This window comes from Aythya ferina (assembly GCF_964211825.1).
Source record: "Aythya ferina genome assembly, chromosome: 5".
NCBI classification, from domain to species: domain Eukaryota; kingdom Metazoa; phylum Chordata; class Aves; order Anseriformes; family Anatidae; genus Aythya; species Aythya ferina.
The window spans coordinates 55,247,115-55,263,411 of record NC_140301.1 but is presented as its reverse complement, the minus strand read 5'-3'; the positions used below and the strand labels follow the sequence as shown (position 1 = coordinate 55,263,411).

Genomic DNA, 16,297 nt, shown 5'->3' with positions numbered 1-16,297 from the left:
TGCGGCACTTTCTTTACCTTTCTTTTTTGGATGATGGATAGCAGTAGTGTTTGCTTTTGTAGTGCTGATAGGAGGTGAAGTTCTGAACTAGGTTTAAATCAGCTTGAACTATAAGCTGCTCTATTGACCTCAGTGTGCTTCTGGGATCCAACCCAAATACTTAAGTTGACACATAAATTATATTATTTCAATATAAGTCCTTTTGCTCATTTTTTGTTAGAGATAAAGGCTTTTGAATTTCAATTCACTTCCACATTTGCCTACCTTTAGATTTCTTTGATAGCATTTTATATAGACTTTTGGTTTTACATTACGAAATTTCAGTCAGAAAAAGCACTTTAGGGATGTATAAACTACACTAAATAAAAGAACTTACTATACAACGTTTCCAGTATTTGTGTATCTGGAGTTTTCCTAACATTCAACCTAACAAGTCTTTGACTGTGATTTGGGTCTTCTAGATGCTACTGCATTATCCCTATTTACTGCTGCCCCTATCCCCAGCAATCCTAGCTGATTGAGGAAAAAAAGTGTCCTGAAGCAACCCAGTACTATTCCGTTTGTGCTCCCAGAGCTCGGAAGAACTGATGACATAAAATTGTAAGTGAGCATAATCTGGAGCATGCAGGTACTTGCCTGTACCTTTTCAGAAGCAGGATAAAGCTTTTGATTGGCTTTTTCTTGCTGTTTAACAAACTACACAGAAATTTTTAAAGGAGTGAGGTCTCAGCAGCCTCTTCCAGTGCTCAGGGCTGAGCGTATCTTGGTTGTGTCTGAATTCCTTTGTCATCCTTTTCTCTTCCTTTCTCCACCCTTACGGGGGCCAGAGTTACTCAGTTATCCTCCTCCTGTCAAGTACTGCAGTTTTTTTTTTTGAGGAAAAGGTGTCTTCTGACATGGGAGCGGGCACAGTAGCACGAGTGTCCTCGTGTAGGTAGGTGTGTGTGCATCGGGGTGCGGGGCCTGGCTGGGACGAGCTCCCTGGTGTGCAGGGGGCTAGGAATGCCCCCCTGCTTCTGGCATCCTCTGGAGGACAACAAGGAGAAAAAAAGCTTCCCCTCTTCTCCCCCAGGAAAAGCACGCTAGGTATGTTCTTCTTCAGAAGAACATTTTTTTTGAATGTCTGTATTTAAATGTACATATTTGACATATTTAATTCAAATTCTTTTATGGCTTTGATTTTCTCGAAGCTTTGGGGAAAAAGGAAACACGCTCACTACAACGCATCCTCTGCATAGGTGGTTGAGCTCACGGTTGGTATAGTGTAATAGAACATGATATTTTTACCTCAGTAAAATAGATTTCAGAAATATGTAAACAAAACTGTCAGTTTGCCTAAGTGGAAGTGATAAGTGAATCTAGGTACCTGTCTCATTAAGTATAATTAATTTAAAACTAACTTTGAAGAAAAACGATCATAGATGTGTGAGCTTCCTTTCTTTCCCCAGTATGATCCATGGATTTTTGATCATACTGCAGAAACTAAAGGAGACTGTATATAAAGCAAGCAAGCTGATTGTCTTATTGAATGTACAAATTCTCATAATTTTCATCTGGAAGATAAGGTGCCTATTTAGTTGAAGTTTCCACAAGTGTGTACAAGCCTGGCTTAGAGGCCCTTTGTGTAATCACGCATGTTTGTAGTTAAGCGTGTTCAAAATCAACGAATTGCATGTATTAGGCATTTACAATAAAGCTTACTTAGGAGGAGCACAGAGGTGAAAATAGTGAGAGGGAGATTGGGTGGCAAAGTGGAATCCAAGTTACCGAAACAAGTAAAAGATTTAAATGTAATGATACTATAAATATGGTGTTGGGGTTTAAAGAACAGCAGGAGTTCAGAAGAATTATACTTGTGTGTTGCTTCCTTGTATGGGCTGCTCACATCTACCAATTTTAATCTATAGATTTATGTCAAGTAATTTTCTGTTCTGCAGTTGATGTAGAATTGTGCTTTATGGAATTACACTTCCAGTTCTACTTTATATTCTTTTTGCTACATCATTCCATGTGTTTTTCAGAGGCCATTAATGTCTTTATGATAAAGTGCTTTAGTAGGATCATAGACTGCGTTTTACTTTCCCGCTGAGTGATTTATGTCATCTGCAGTTGTATAGCATTGCTGAATATGAGCTTTGTTACACAGGGCAAGTCTTCTTGGACCTTATGTAGTTGCTGCATTTAATATAAGGTAAGAATTTATACCTGTGAAAAACTTCATGCACCTCATCTGCAGTTAGAGCATTCAAACCTCTTTACATGCTGTGTGGAGGAGGAATCCCCTTATTTCTTTAACGTAGAGTTTTGAGGCTGATAATACATTACGCAACCAGAGGATGTAGCTGTGGTATCCTTATCTTCCTCTCCCTCCTAGATTTATAATTTCCTTCCTAGAAGTAACAGTTACAAATCAGTCAGCCACATAACTGTACTGGATCAGATACTCAATTTAGAGACAATATGCTTATGGACCATATGAGAAAAAGGAAGGGGCTACACTGTGCTTGTATGGCTTTTATTATTTATCTGATTTAACGAAGTACATACAGACATTTTCAATTACTTCCGAAGGGAGGATGACAGGATAAAAGAAGGAAGTCCAGTGATATGTCTTTTAAGTTATATGCTTCTTTTAAAAGATCCTGATCATCCAAAGGGCTGGTGGGCTTTAGATTTGGACCCTCCCATATACCTCCCAAATGCACATGTATGTTAAGCCCTCCTATTAATTAATACCAAGTAAGGTATTAAATTTTTTTGATTTTTTTTGTTCAGAAGCATTCAGCTTGTAGCAACAGTTGGAAGATGGGCACAACGTGTGTTAATATAGGCCCAGCTTTGCCTCTCAAATATTTATTCATGTGATACAGTTTGTTTTTCTGGCAGATAAAGATACGATCTGCTTTTGGAGAACAACCAGCTTAGATTTTTTCCATCCTTTTCGAAGCAAAACAACCCTTCCCTTTTAAGAAACATTCTCCCATTTCAAATTTATTTAAAATGTCCTCAGTTCCTAAGAGGTTAATTTTTATTTTTTTTTTAAGTTGCTGCATTTTAGAAATCTGAAATTATTCTTCTGATTATATTCCCAGTAAACCTATCAACGGTACTTGTTTGCTAAGGAGGAAGGAAGACTGCATGGGATCGGAGTGTTTGCGTTTCTGACAAAATGCATTAAGGGAGGACAATGCTATTTCTGAATGTTGAAGCAGGCTAAATATGGAACCTTACCAGTTTTTTCTTCCTTCTGCTGCTGCTCGTGGGGAAGGGTAATGTAGCAGTTCTGTGCATCGCAAATTAAACCGAGAACCTACTACTCTTCCTTCTGCAGTTCATGCATAAGGTGCTACACAGAAAATGTAGTTTATAATCTGCTCTGAGAGAGATGGGTTGTTTCAGTTCTGCTGTTTTTTCATACTGTTGGTATCTTTGTGTGTTTTTGTTCCCCCCACGCTGGGTCACTTGCTCACTCGTTCTGTGTTTTCTCTATTAAGGGAATGGGTCAGGCAGAAGAGCGTGCTTTGCTGCTGCAATGGTAGAGTGAGAGCTGAATGCACTGTTGGTGCCATCTCTGTCTGCCTCACTCTGGATCCTGGGTAGTGTTGACAGGAATGATGATAAACATTCCCTGTCCCTTGACATGAAGAGGCAATCAGAAACATAGTTTACCATTTTATATTCTCTGCTGCTTGAATTACATCCAGCAAGAAGAAAGACTCTGCCAAGAATGGAGGAGTGCTTGAACTATAGTATTTTTAGGCGTAAATACACGGTGGATTTTGTTGTTGTTTTGTCTTTAAGCTGGTTAGTTGTCTTCAAAAGTTTCACTAATTTCAGGAAAAGCATCGTGTAAACATCTTTGGTAGATGCTAGCATCGTTTGCTCTTTGAACTTCTGCTCCCTATTGCCCCCTTCAATGGAAAAAATCACTTCTGTCTGTCCTGAGACAGACAGAGCCTTATATGTAAATTTACTTTGGATGAATACTTAATGTTTTTCATTATTCTAACATCAAACAAAGATGACTATTGCACAATGAGAGGATAGCAGAACTCCCCTACTGCAACCTTGCCTAATTAGGCGAAACTTGATCTAGCCTATCTTGTTCCTGTCACAACTGTGGCCTGTCTTGTTTCCTTAGAACATCTTATCACTGCTCGTCACCGCTGCTTGAATTCATGTGCCAGTAGACCAAAAATACTCCATTTAAGTGGGTTTTCACTGTAGTTGCTGCACACAAACTGCTCTAGGCTTTAGCTCTGCACTATTATATTTCTATTCACTACTATTTACACATGAAGAACATTTTAAGGATGGTTCTTCACAATATTATTAAAACACCAAAAGAGAAATCTTGGCTATCAGGAAAGACTGGACTTAACTCTAAAAACTGGACAAAGGACAGAGTTATAAAAAAGAAGGTGGGATTACTTTGCTTTTTGTTTCTTTACTGTAAAATAATACACTTTGTGATTTTGTCTTGTAAAACTTAATGGTGATTTCTTATAATGGTTTAGAATGTTGTATGTGGGATTTTTCCTTGAAAATCAGAGACTATTGCCTTATATGGGTCTCTTTTGTATATGAAATACCTGAAACTTTAATTTTTATCTTGTGTAAATTCAGTTAAGTGTTTTTTTTGGGGGGGTGGGGGGGAGAAGGGAGGATATTCTGTGTTTTTGTGTTTTTTTTTTTTGATTCAGACAGAATGGATATCTGACAGGAAAATAGAAGGACTTTTAATTTTTAAATCTTCCATGTAAAAACTCCAGAAATGGACTGGAAAGAGTAATTTTCTATTATGTGCAATTTCCACCCTGATGATGGAAGGAAAACTCTGCAAACTGCCTGTTGAATCCCAGAGGTTATATTCTGTTTTCACTTTTTACGTTTTTGCCAAGGCAGATCTCAGATTGAATGGCTGGTATTCCCTGGAAGCAATGTGCTAAACAATCAGTATTTTGTTAATGCTTTCCACTCCCTGGGAGAAAGCTGTGGCTGTCCCTTCTTATTCTGATCTATTGAAGATTAAAGGAAAGAGTAGCACTGATTCTGGTCCCAACTTTACATATGGGTGTGGGTCTGGAGACTTCAAAAAAGTTGTTCTTTGTTTGTAAAATGGAAAAGTGGTGCTCAGTGCCCCAAATAGTCTTTATTAATTGACCAAAGGCACATCTTCAATGAAGATCCTATTTTAGTTGGTCGGTTTTTATGTGGTATGGATTTTTCTTTTGAAAACTCGTAAATGAAAAGGCACAAATATCTGTGCGTGTCCTATAATCTTTTGATGAGATTATTTTCTATGCAGTAGTTTGGTCAGGCTTTTCTGGAATTCAGTGGGGTTTGGATGACTTTGCAGTAGCTGTTGACAAGGTCGAACACAAGACTGTAGAAACATCAGCACCTCCCTTTCCTTAGCCTTGGCCAAAATGTTTTTAATAATTTGAGAACACTCAGTTCTGTGGGACACTTCTGTTGCATGCATACTTTGAAGGCTCTACTGCTCTTTCAGGAAAATTAACCCCAAACCTCACAGTTAACTCAATTCTTCTTCAGCTTTGCCTTGTGTTGTCATGATGAGTTGTCTTTCCAAGTATATTATAGTATTTTATAGTGTTGCTGATTCCCACATGCAAAAACCTTAAATAAGATTTTTCCACATATCTCCCACCCAGAAAAACTAAAATAATTTTATTTTTTTTTGGCTTTTTAATCTGACATATGGTTCCTGAGTCTTTGAGGGGGAGGTCCTGTTTGTAGGGTTTGGTGTGTTTGTTTGCTTTTAACTTCTCTGTTTGAATACAGCTTTCCTTTTTTCTTTCTGAATGGAAAGCTGAGATTCATATTTAATAAAATGATGTCTGAAGCTGAGTCATCTTGAATTAATTTGGTTTTGCTTTTAATTTGTTGGCAGTTCACCTGAGTTTACTGCAGAATTTAAAGGAATTACAGTTGTATTGTTCTTCAGCATCATGTCTTCTTTAATGGTTTGGAAAGTCAAATATTTAATAGTATTTTTAAACATATTATTCATATCTCATCAGCTGGTGAACTGTTGTTTCAAGCTTGTCATATGCTTGTTATGTGATGTACTGATCACCTTGACAGATAGGGAAGATTTAGAGCTGTGAATGTGAGCACTGAATTGTGCTAGATGATGAGATGTGCTTGTAGTGTCACAGCCATTCCTCCCTTCTCCCCCAGGAGATTAGAGGGCTACACCTCGTCTTGTACTGGAGTTCCCCACTTAACTCTGAACCATTTGGTTTAGAGGATGCTGAGTTGGAGATGTGACAAATAGTGGAAATCATGTTTGTATTTTACCAAACTATTTATATCTCAGCTTAAGGACAAATGGAGCTCAGGAAAGAGGACTGTACCAATGTAGCTATTGTTTTGATCTTGAGTCTTGCTGTTGCCCGAGTTTGGAATCACTGAATCACAGAATATCCCAAGTTGGAAGGGACTCACAAGGATCATCGAGTGCAACTCCTGCATCCCCAGAGGACCACCCAAAAATCAGACCCTCTGTCTGAGAGCATTGTCCAAGTACTTCTTGAATTCTGTCAGGCTCAGTGTTGTGACCACTGCCCTGGGGAGCCTGTCCCAGTGCCCGACCACCCTCTGGGTGCAGAACCTGTCCCTAACCCCCAGCCTGACCCTCCCCTGTCCCAGCTCCATGCCGTCCCCTCGGGTCCTGTCGCTGTCCCCAGAGAGCAGAGCTCAGCGCCTGCCCCTCCGCTCCCCTCGTGAGGGAGCTGCAGGCCGCCATGAGGCCTCCCCTCAGCCTGCTCTGCTCAGGGCTGAACAACCAAGGGGCCTCAGCTGCTCCTCATACATCCTCCCCTCCAGATCCTTCACCACCTCTGTAGCCCTCCCCTGGACACTCTCTTAACAGTTTTGTGTCTTATTTTATGTTTTGTGGTGCCCCAGACTGCCTGCAGTGCTGGAGGTGAGGCCACAGGGGCTCAGAGCAGGCCAGTCCCTCCCCTGGCCCTGCCAGTAGTGCCGTGCCTGATGCACCCCAGGGTGTAGTTGGCCCTCTTCACACTTCTGCTGTGTGGTTTGTGCATTTTCAGTATAATCCATTGTTTAAGGAATTCTCATTAACTAAATACGTGAACAAATGTTATTGTATTTAAATACAGCAAGTGTTTGCTAGTTTTTTTAATAAGTTAGCAATTTTGTTTACTTCACGTAACAACCAGCACAGAATTGATGTGCTTGCTGATTTATTTATTTTTTTTTTCCCTGCAGGTGCAATAGATGAATTTTGCTGAAATTAGGCAGGCGGTAACAGATGAGGGTTTGTCATTCTAAGATTTACAGACAAAATGTATTCTAAAACATAAAAATCTGAGTGCCCTTGATGAGGCCAGCAAGTGTCATAGAAAAACTGTGTCTTTCTCAGAACTGCTTGATTCTGAGATCAGTCTCCTGTTTGTGGGTAGTAGTTGGCAAAGACTCCTATAGCAAATCAGACAATACCAGTTTGCAAGGTGAGACTATTTCTCTGAACTGTGAATGCTAGTCTTTCAAGAAGTTTCCAACTTCCACCTTTTAACAGTGGCTGTGTATATCATGAAAGATGGTATAATGGCCTACAGTATTTTAAATAGTGGAGCAGAATTATTTTTTTATGGAAAAATAAATCTTTGCATTTAAGCGGTACGTTGCTTTCAGAAAGAAATGTGCTCAGCAAGAATGTGTTTGTGTATCTAGATGTATCCCCGAAGCCTCTTACGTGGTAACTAGTGTCTTGGCAGTCCTTTGGTGGAATTATTTGCATCAAGGAGCAACAACAAGATCTCTTGCTGTTCCTCCAGATGTAGCAATTTAGGAATCAAGCCAAGAGATAATGATGCAGGGATGTTGAACTCATTCTGTTGCAAGTGCCAAATTACGTTTTTCCACTAGAAAACATCACAAGAGGCATGTCTTATATTTCTCTAACTTCAGGCTGTGTTTCTTTAGCTCATGACGTTAAATATTGCACTTAGACAGATTTCCTTTTAAATTAATAGATTTATTTGTAGTGCAACTTCTTTTTAACCTCTTTTTATTTTTTAACTTTGCCCTTTTCGGCTTTACCTGTTTTCCCTTTTGTAGCCACATGTTTATTGCCCATCTTTTAAATCAATTTATCAAAGTCCCAGCTGCTGCTTGCTTTCAAAGGAACCATCGGAATCTAAAGGAAAGCATTCCAGTGTTGTGACAAGCAACAAGCAGCCTGTATAAAAATGATGCCAGGAGAGCTGGATGTGGGTTAACAGCACTATGGCTTCTAATACAACAAAGTATAGGATTGTAATGTCTAAATGATCACTTCTATCTTAAGCAGATGCTAGAGACTTAGTATTTGTTTGGTGAGTCGTGTGTTGTGTTTTTTGTTTTTTTTTTTTTGTTTGTTTCTTTTGGCCCCATTCATGTCTTGTTCCTCGCAGCCTGTAGAACACCATTCGAGTCTGTGGGTTGCTCGTGTTGTTTATACAAGCATCTAGTCCTTCTAGTTGCTATTGTTTCATTAGGTTTTGTTTTCCTGGAGCACTGGAAGCCTTCCAGTCAGCTACTACTATACCTTTCATTAATAATCTGCAGACCTGTCTTGTGTAGTTGAATATATTTAAATGCCTGATGATAGTGCTCTTTCCTCTAGCAAAACTGCTGGCTTATTTCTCTGCCATTACTGAAGTCTACCTCTGGAAGAGTAAGAGACTCCACGTTCCGTATCTATAACTGGTGCTGAAGCTTTTTCTCTGTCAGTGACAAAGAACAATAAAGTGTCCTAAGTATTCCTTCAGCAAATAAAGAGCAAGTATGTATAGGTTTATGAAATAGTCTGAATCCTGCTGAACACCTGCTGTTAGACATGAAAGCTTATTTACTGAAGAAGACAAAGGCAACAGTGGTAAAGTTCTTGAGAGGAAACATCTGTGGGGTTTTTATTTAATTTTTTTGGCTTTATCCTCTCCATTAAGCTATTGCATATGTGCAGACATTACAAAATTGAAGGAAGATCTTATTTTAAGACTTCTTTTAATGTTCTACTTCCATATTTCTATAAGAGGTATTAAATATATATTTTTAAGTAATTTCTGTGCTCTGTGAAGAGAAGGAATTTAATACTCCATCACCAAGTTTCTTGGTACAAGTATTGACTGACACAGCTATCTTTTTCTTTTGGTTATGTAACAAAGTTGTCTTGCGCAGAGTCCTGTGAAGGTGGATGTCAAGGTAGATGTTTCAGTGACTGCAAAGCAGCAAGTTAATGATGCAATTATTTTATGAGCCTGTGCAAAAAAAATGCTTTTGTGAGTCTGCAAAAAAAAAAAAAAAGAAAACTTTACTCATTTCTGTATTCTTTGCAAACTGAAGACTCTACTCCACTTCTTTGACGCTACCTTTCTGCATTTTACCAATGTGGTCTATAGGCATGACTGAGTCTTAAATTTTGGCCTAAACTCAAGTTATGTGTAGCTTGGATGTAAGGAAAATGTGTTCCGGAATATAGAACTTGTATTGTTTTTTCTTATCAATAAGAAATTACGTGGGAAAGGGGAAAAGACGTTAAAAGGAAGAAATCTCCCAATGAAAAGCAATAAGAAATTTGCTTTCTGTCTTGATAATCTTATATGAAATGTCATGAACATACTGCAATAAAACTTTCAAGAAAACTATTTTTAAAAAGTATAACTTATAATGATTGGGACAAACCGTGCTGGTGAATAACTCACTTAAAGATTTCTTTTTAATATATGGAAATGAGATGGTTAAATCTTACTCCTTTTCAGGTGTTTACATATAAGAACATCAGACTTACTTGGGATTTGTTCTAAAAATCTCACTATATAAAGAAATAGTTATGATTTGAGTCAAGAACACATCTTTAGGTGGTTTTAATTAAAACAGTTTTTTGTTTATAATTTCATAGTCTTATTTCATTCAAAATATAATTGCTTAAAGCTTCACCTAATCAAGTCCACAATCTTAAAAAGGAGAACGTTCATACTGCAAAGGAAATGAAATTCTGCTTTGGTGCTGGAGATGTGCAACTAGAATTTCTACAGCTTTAGCTGGTGCAAAATTTATGTAGTGGCATGAATTCTGTGCAAGCTAACTTGCACAGAATGATTGATAACTTGTGACCTTTTTTTTCCTGAGCATTCTTTGTGCAGGGTTGGGAATGCTGGCATGTCTCATCACCAAAGGGTTGGTTTTCCACCTCTTCACAGTTTTTCTTGTGTCGCATGAGCTGATTTTTCTAGTAAATGAAAATGTCAGTCTTAATCAACGTTTGTTTGAATGATGGGACTTTGGAATTTCAGTAAGATATGCTTTTGGATGTTTCAGTTAAAGCTGTATTGTAGTTGCACCTTAAATATAGATAAATACAGAGAATGGCTGGGCTCCCAGGCCAGCAGAATCAAGGTTGGGAGGCTATCAAAATGTGTTGGGAGATATTGAGGTCTCTGCTGTGTAAATGAAGACTTTTTTTTTTCTTTGACTATTCTCAACTTGGACTTATGGCAGCTATGGACTTAACCATGACTTTATCTGAAATGGCAAAGCACAAGCTCCTGAATGGATTTTTTTTTTTTTTTTTTTTTGAACGCTTCATTAGGGGGAGATGCCTGGTGAGAAGGTAATGCATTCCAGTTCCCACGAAACAAAGGGAATAAAGCAGGCATTGCTGCCAGAATTGTTCTGTACTTTCAGTCCATTGTGTGTCAGTGTTTTAATAATACACATTTTGTATTTTTGAAGCATCTAACCACTTTTCTGCTGGAAGAGGTGGAGGTTATTGGTTTTGTTTTTTTAAAACGTTTACACAATGAAGTTTCTAGGCTGGTTTAAGGAAAAAAAAAGCAAATGAAAAATCTGATAAGACTAAACAGCTGCTTGTGAGTTTAGCCATATTAAGTTATTCGGTATCCAGTGTATTCTTAACTCACAATCGGATAATTCTAAAGATGGTAGAAGTTCTTAACAAAAAAGATCTATTGTCCACTGTAGCTTTAATACCAGGAAAAGGAAAGCAGTGGATAGAAAAAAAGTGGGAGACAAAATAGTGTCTTTCATGTTGTCAGGATGTTTTTTCTTCTTAACCCTTTCTATGCTGTTTGATCTTCATTTTAATCTTTCACAGACGGACTTTTCTAAGTGACTTTGTAGTTGTGGATATAAAGTAAGTTACCTTTGAGAATTGGAACAGTTTTCTGATCCCGTTTTTGTCAGGAACCCCGTGTTTGGGTGGAAGCGTGGCTTTTAGTTAAAAGGCAATCATACTTAAAGCAAAAATCAGGTGAATTGATCTTCATCCCTAGAACTTATTGGTTCTCTTTTTTTAGTTGAATATTAATATTATTAGTGGAAATCAACTCTAACATGTTTTAAATCCTAATATTTCAGCATGTCCTGAAATACTATTTTTTGGTTGCTTTCTGAAAGCTTAAATAATTCAATTTTCTTGGAGTAGGGTATCAGGAGATATGTGCTTAGATTGGATTTTGTTAGCCTGAAATGCCAGCATTTGGTGTGTTATCAGAGTTAGGAAATTAACTTGTGTGTAAGGCAATGGAGAGACTTTATGTAAGGTTTATTTCTACTCAAGCACCAGTGTTTTATGTCTTGGTAGCATAATGTAATCTTGGAGTAAGATGTATTTCTTTTTTTCCATGAAAATTGTTGTTAAAGAGGATTTAATTAAAAACATCCCTGTTCTTAATTTGAGGTACCAGCAGAAGATCAAAAGCATTGCTTTTTTTTTTTTTTTTTTTTTTTGTAAGATTGCAGAAAAATGGTGAGGAAAAAAGACCTCATTCAGAAGTTGGAGTTTTTAACTTTCTAGGCAATTTTGCAACTAAGAACATCAGCTGCTGTCTTCTGTTCTGTTTTTGTGCAGTTCTCCTACTTTTATTGTACTAGGGGAGTGCAGCTGGAGCTGCAAAACAGGATAGCCTGCAGAAGCTCACAGAGAACAAGGGATGTTGGACTCTCACTTGTGGCCCTGTGGGACCTTTGCCGTGGTAGATGAGTTTGATGAGAAGAAAGCATAAAAACACCTGTTCAATGTATGGAGAGTAGAAAAACTGGTGTAAAGGACTGATTTGGCATCAGTTTCTTGATAAATGAGTGAAAAGCAATAGGGAGGAAGACTCCATATCACAATGGGGAAGTGAAAACTAGAAAATTAATGCATAAAGATGACATGGTTAAAGCCATAGAGCCATAGGCTTGAAAAATCATTTTTTATACATTGTGACTTTTTTTTTCAAAAAAGGAAGGCACATTAATGAAAACTTGAGAAAACCAACAGCCACATTTCCAAGCTCTGAGAGTATTAGCTGCACCAATTGATAGAAGAGATTATCCGTGCCTTCAATATTGTACAGTAGTACTGTGGATGGATCTGGGACACAAGACTGAGAAAATAATTGGTGTGAAAGATGTCTGTATTACAGCTCATAATGATAGGTATGCTTGTGTTACCGTGAATATGAAATCCAGGGAGTCATTGGAAATAACTGGGTAAGGGCTGTGATGGCCACGTGGAACTTGAATTGGTGGCCAGGTGTTCACAAGAGGTAATTGGAGATGGTCAGGGTTTCAGATTCATCAGTAAGGGATCAGGTCTGGACAGATAAAACTGTCTCATCTCTCTGGAAGGTGCCTGTTGAAATTTGTGGGTGACATTATCAGTCTTTGGAAACAGAGGAGATGATAAATGAGGATAAAGATCTTGAGGATTTATCCCTCCCTCCTATTTCCGTGAGAAACGGCGGGGATGATTATGTGTGCCCTTCAAATAACCCAGGAAGTACGATGGGAGAGAATTGGGATGGGAACAGAGAAGCAGAGACAACATCCTAAGAGGAACACGTGCACCAGCCCGACTCCATTGAGCAGAGAAGATTTGGGAAGGATTCGGAGGCTGTCCTAGCAGGAGCTTTTCAGCAAGCTGAGAAATGAGTGAAACAACAGTAAGAGTTCAGTTGTGAGGCTGATACAGCCCATCTGGCACGGGAAAGACCTGAACGGTGAAGGAATATATTAGAGGTTGGTGGAGAAGAGTAGAAAGATTCAGGAAATAATGAAAGCTGGAATAAAGCCATTGGTTGGGAAGCAAGGCTTGCAGAGGACAGCAGCAGACAGGTAACATCTGCATCTGTATTGAGGAAAGGGTAAGATTTGGAGCTTTGTATTATTGTGGAAACCAAGTATAATTTAGAAGCACTGAGGTTACATTTCAGATCTTACTGTGTGCCATTGTGTCCACACTTGAAGATTTTTGATGATTGAATTGAAATGTTGCTATGGTTATGATCTCATTTTTAAGAACATGCATTTCTGCAATTGTTCATGTTTGGAACCCATTTAAAATGAGAAGGATTTACCAGTTTCCTGTATCCTAATCTTGGGCTAAGAACATTTTTAATACTGCTAATTTCCTTCAGTGGGTGTACTGTCTATTTCATGCGTATGCCTCGCTTATATTCTTCAGCAGGAAATTTCCAGGCTCCATCAGTGCTTCTTTGTATTTTATCTCCCTGAATTACCTCGGATTATTATTCTGCCTTCACCATAAATAGGGATAGCTATGACACTGACTTGAAAATCTAATTAATACTGCAATATGTTAATAATTTTCAATATTTTGAGTCTTTCTTTGTATGCTTCAGGCCATCTGCTTCACAGTACAATGCTTCAGTTTCCACGGTGTTACTCCAACCACCTGTTAAAAATAAATACAAATCCGTACTTAAACGAGTCTGGGGAGTAGTGTGATGGCTGCAGCACCTTGCTGCCTCGTTAGAGGGACACCTCTCCCTGGGCTGTCCCCCAGCCGGCGCTGTGGGTGACAGTGTGCTTCGGAGAAGGCAGTGCTGGGGCAGGCTGAGAGCTGAGGGAGCTGAAAATGTTGTGTTGGAGGTACAGCAAACTTGGGCCTGCTCTTGCAAAGGGGGGACTATATGTTTATGTTGTGGTTGAGGTTTGAATTTATGGAGAGTTGGCAGAGTTGTATGGGATAACTTGCACCTCCGAGGCCTTTCTTCTTTTTCAGCTCGTCTGCAGATGTAGGCAGATAACCTTGAATACACGAAACAACTTTTCTGGGGCACTGTTATCTTTACAACAATACAGAAATCGAAACTTGGAAGCCATGTGAAACCACGTGATGTTAAGCTGTGCCATTTAGTCTTTCACAACGAGGTAACAGGGCTTTGGGACAGACCATGAAGAAGCCTAGACCTCCTCTTGATTCTGGGAGTGCCAGTGTCTTTGAGCATTCTCATAAAAACTTGGTTTTCATCTTGAAATTACTGTCAAGTGTTATAGGGAAATCACTTCATAATACTGACATTAATAATTCACAGGTTGGTGTTTAAATTAAAAAAAACTATTGGTTACTTTTTTTAGGTATACCTGAAATGTAACTGTGGAGAAAAAAGTCAAACAAGTGTTTTTTATCATTCCTGTGGCTAGGAGAAGAACTAGCTAGTTTGAATGGTGGCAAGGAAAGTTTTGACTAGACTTTAAGGAACTTTTCCTTCCAGCAGGAATCCTGGGGTGGATGGCTGAGGGAAGTTGTGGAGTTTCCGCCATGAAAGGCTTTTCAGAACAGGTTGAACAAGCATCTCTGCAGCATGATGGAGCTAGAGGTGATCCTGCCCCAGGCCAAGAGACTGGCTGGGATGACCTCTACAGGTGGCTTCAAAGCCTGTTTTTTTGTGTTCATATGTGACACTTCCCCTCTTAAGTATGAGGTCAGATTCCACTACTAGAATCTGTATTAGGTGTTTATTGTGTAAAAGATTCCACAGCCACTGAGGATTAACCGGGCCTGGACCTTTTTTCATTTGTGGAGAAATAACACTGAGCTGTAAACAGTAGGTGGTTCAAGACATCTGCATTATTAGCTGTGGTTGCATCCTAGCTCTACAATAGCTCCTTTTAGAGCTACTCTTGGAGAAACTCAAGGGTGAAGCTCTGGTACATCTACAGCCCTGGATGACTGCTGCTCGCATTGAAATGCAGTTACTGTGAGAACTTCAGGGTACTGCATACAAGCTTGACAGGTTGAGGGAGAATAGGAAGATGGGTTGGAACAGCCTGCAGGTCTGCCGAGGAGACTGAGGGCTGGGAACCCGGGCTTTCTTGGGACTGGTCCCGTGCTTACTTCTGAAGTTGACGGTGCTGGGATGGAGTGCTCCTGCTCAGTATCCAGCTGTTACTAGTGCTCATCTCCAGTTTGGTGCATGTAATGTGTCCCAGTAGTGTTCTGAATGTGTTTGTTGTTTGTTTTTGTTTTTTTAAAGATATGCCAATGCAAATTGAGGCACAACTCCGGTTAAGTGGCGAGTGGTTATTTAATGAAGAGCTGTTAAATAATTAGGTTTTATCATTGTGGTTCGATATGTGATATTAAATCTTATTTACAGAGAAAGTTCTTACAGAAAGAACTAACTTTCTTTCTTTGTCTTCCTCCTAGAAGACAAAATTAATAATTTTGCAACACTCGTTAGGGACATCTATTACGGTAGCTATGTCTTAAACATCACATATCTCCATCCCCCTAAGTTTACAGAATGGTATCATGACTAGTGTACTGATAGTAAATTGAGGCGCCAGAGAGTGAGGGAATGATAACATAGTTAAAAATACTTGTTTAATTTTGAGCAGGAACTGAAGGCTGAGTATCTTTCTGACAATTTAGTGTTACATTGAAAAACATGCTTCTGTATACAACTCTCAACGGGTCCTCAAAACAGTCCCACTCAGGGCTAAAATGAATCTTTTTAGTACTATTGTATTGGGACTTCGCTGTTTTGTTTTGTTTTTGTTTTGTTTTTGTTTCCTTACAAGCCCCTCAGCTGGTAAGGACACGCTTCCAGCTCTTGCAGCAAATGCCATAAGGGCCTACAAACAAATTCATCGAGAAGGCTCTGTAAGGGAGAGGTCCCTGATAGAGGGGTGCAGCAAACAAATGTATTATTAATGGCCATATCAGAACACAGTGCACAGAGGGGGTGAGGTGGGTGAAGTTGATGTGCAGTTTTTGAATGCTTGACTTTGCAGCAAGGTACCTTTACTAACATGAGCAGGGATGGGAATAGCTCCAGCTCTGTGTGTTTGTGCACACCTTTGCTTAAGGTGGAGCAAAGCATTTGAACAAAAGTTTACTTCAACTGAGCTTAGTGCTCCCTCTTAGAGCTACGCTTGCTCCTTTATAGATTGGATTGTACTCTTTCTTCTTTCTGTTTTCCTTGATGTCAAGTTCTTTTGAATATTGTTAAGG

General features: G+C 39.0%; 1 protein-coding gene across 5 annotated transcripts in view; it reads left to right on the top strand.

Annotated features, from left to right (window-relative positions):
• PPP1R13B (protein phosphatase 1 regulatory subunit 13B) overlaps positions 1-16,297 on the top strand; it is a 70,791-nt gene that overhangs the window by 7,569 nt on the left and 46,925 nt on the right. For 2 of the 5 annotated variants that reach the window (XM_084521820.1, XM_084521819.1), the window contains exon 1: positions 4,221-4,421. The exons of 1 other annotated variant lie outside the window; for it this stretch is intronic. In XM_084521820.1, coding sequence (XP_084377946.1) covers positions 4,296-4,421 — 126 coding nt within the window. In that variant the 5' untranslated portion in view covers positions 4,221-4,295. Of the gene's footprint in view, positions 1-4,220; positions 4,422-16,297 lie in introns of those variants that run through there. 2 more of the 5 variants (XM_084521823.1, XM_084521822.1) reach the window with 1 other exon arrangement.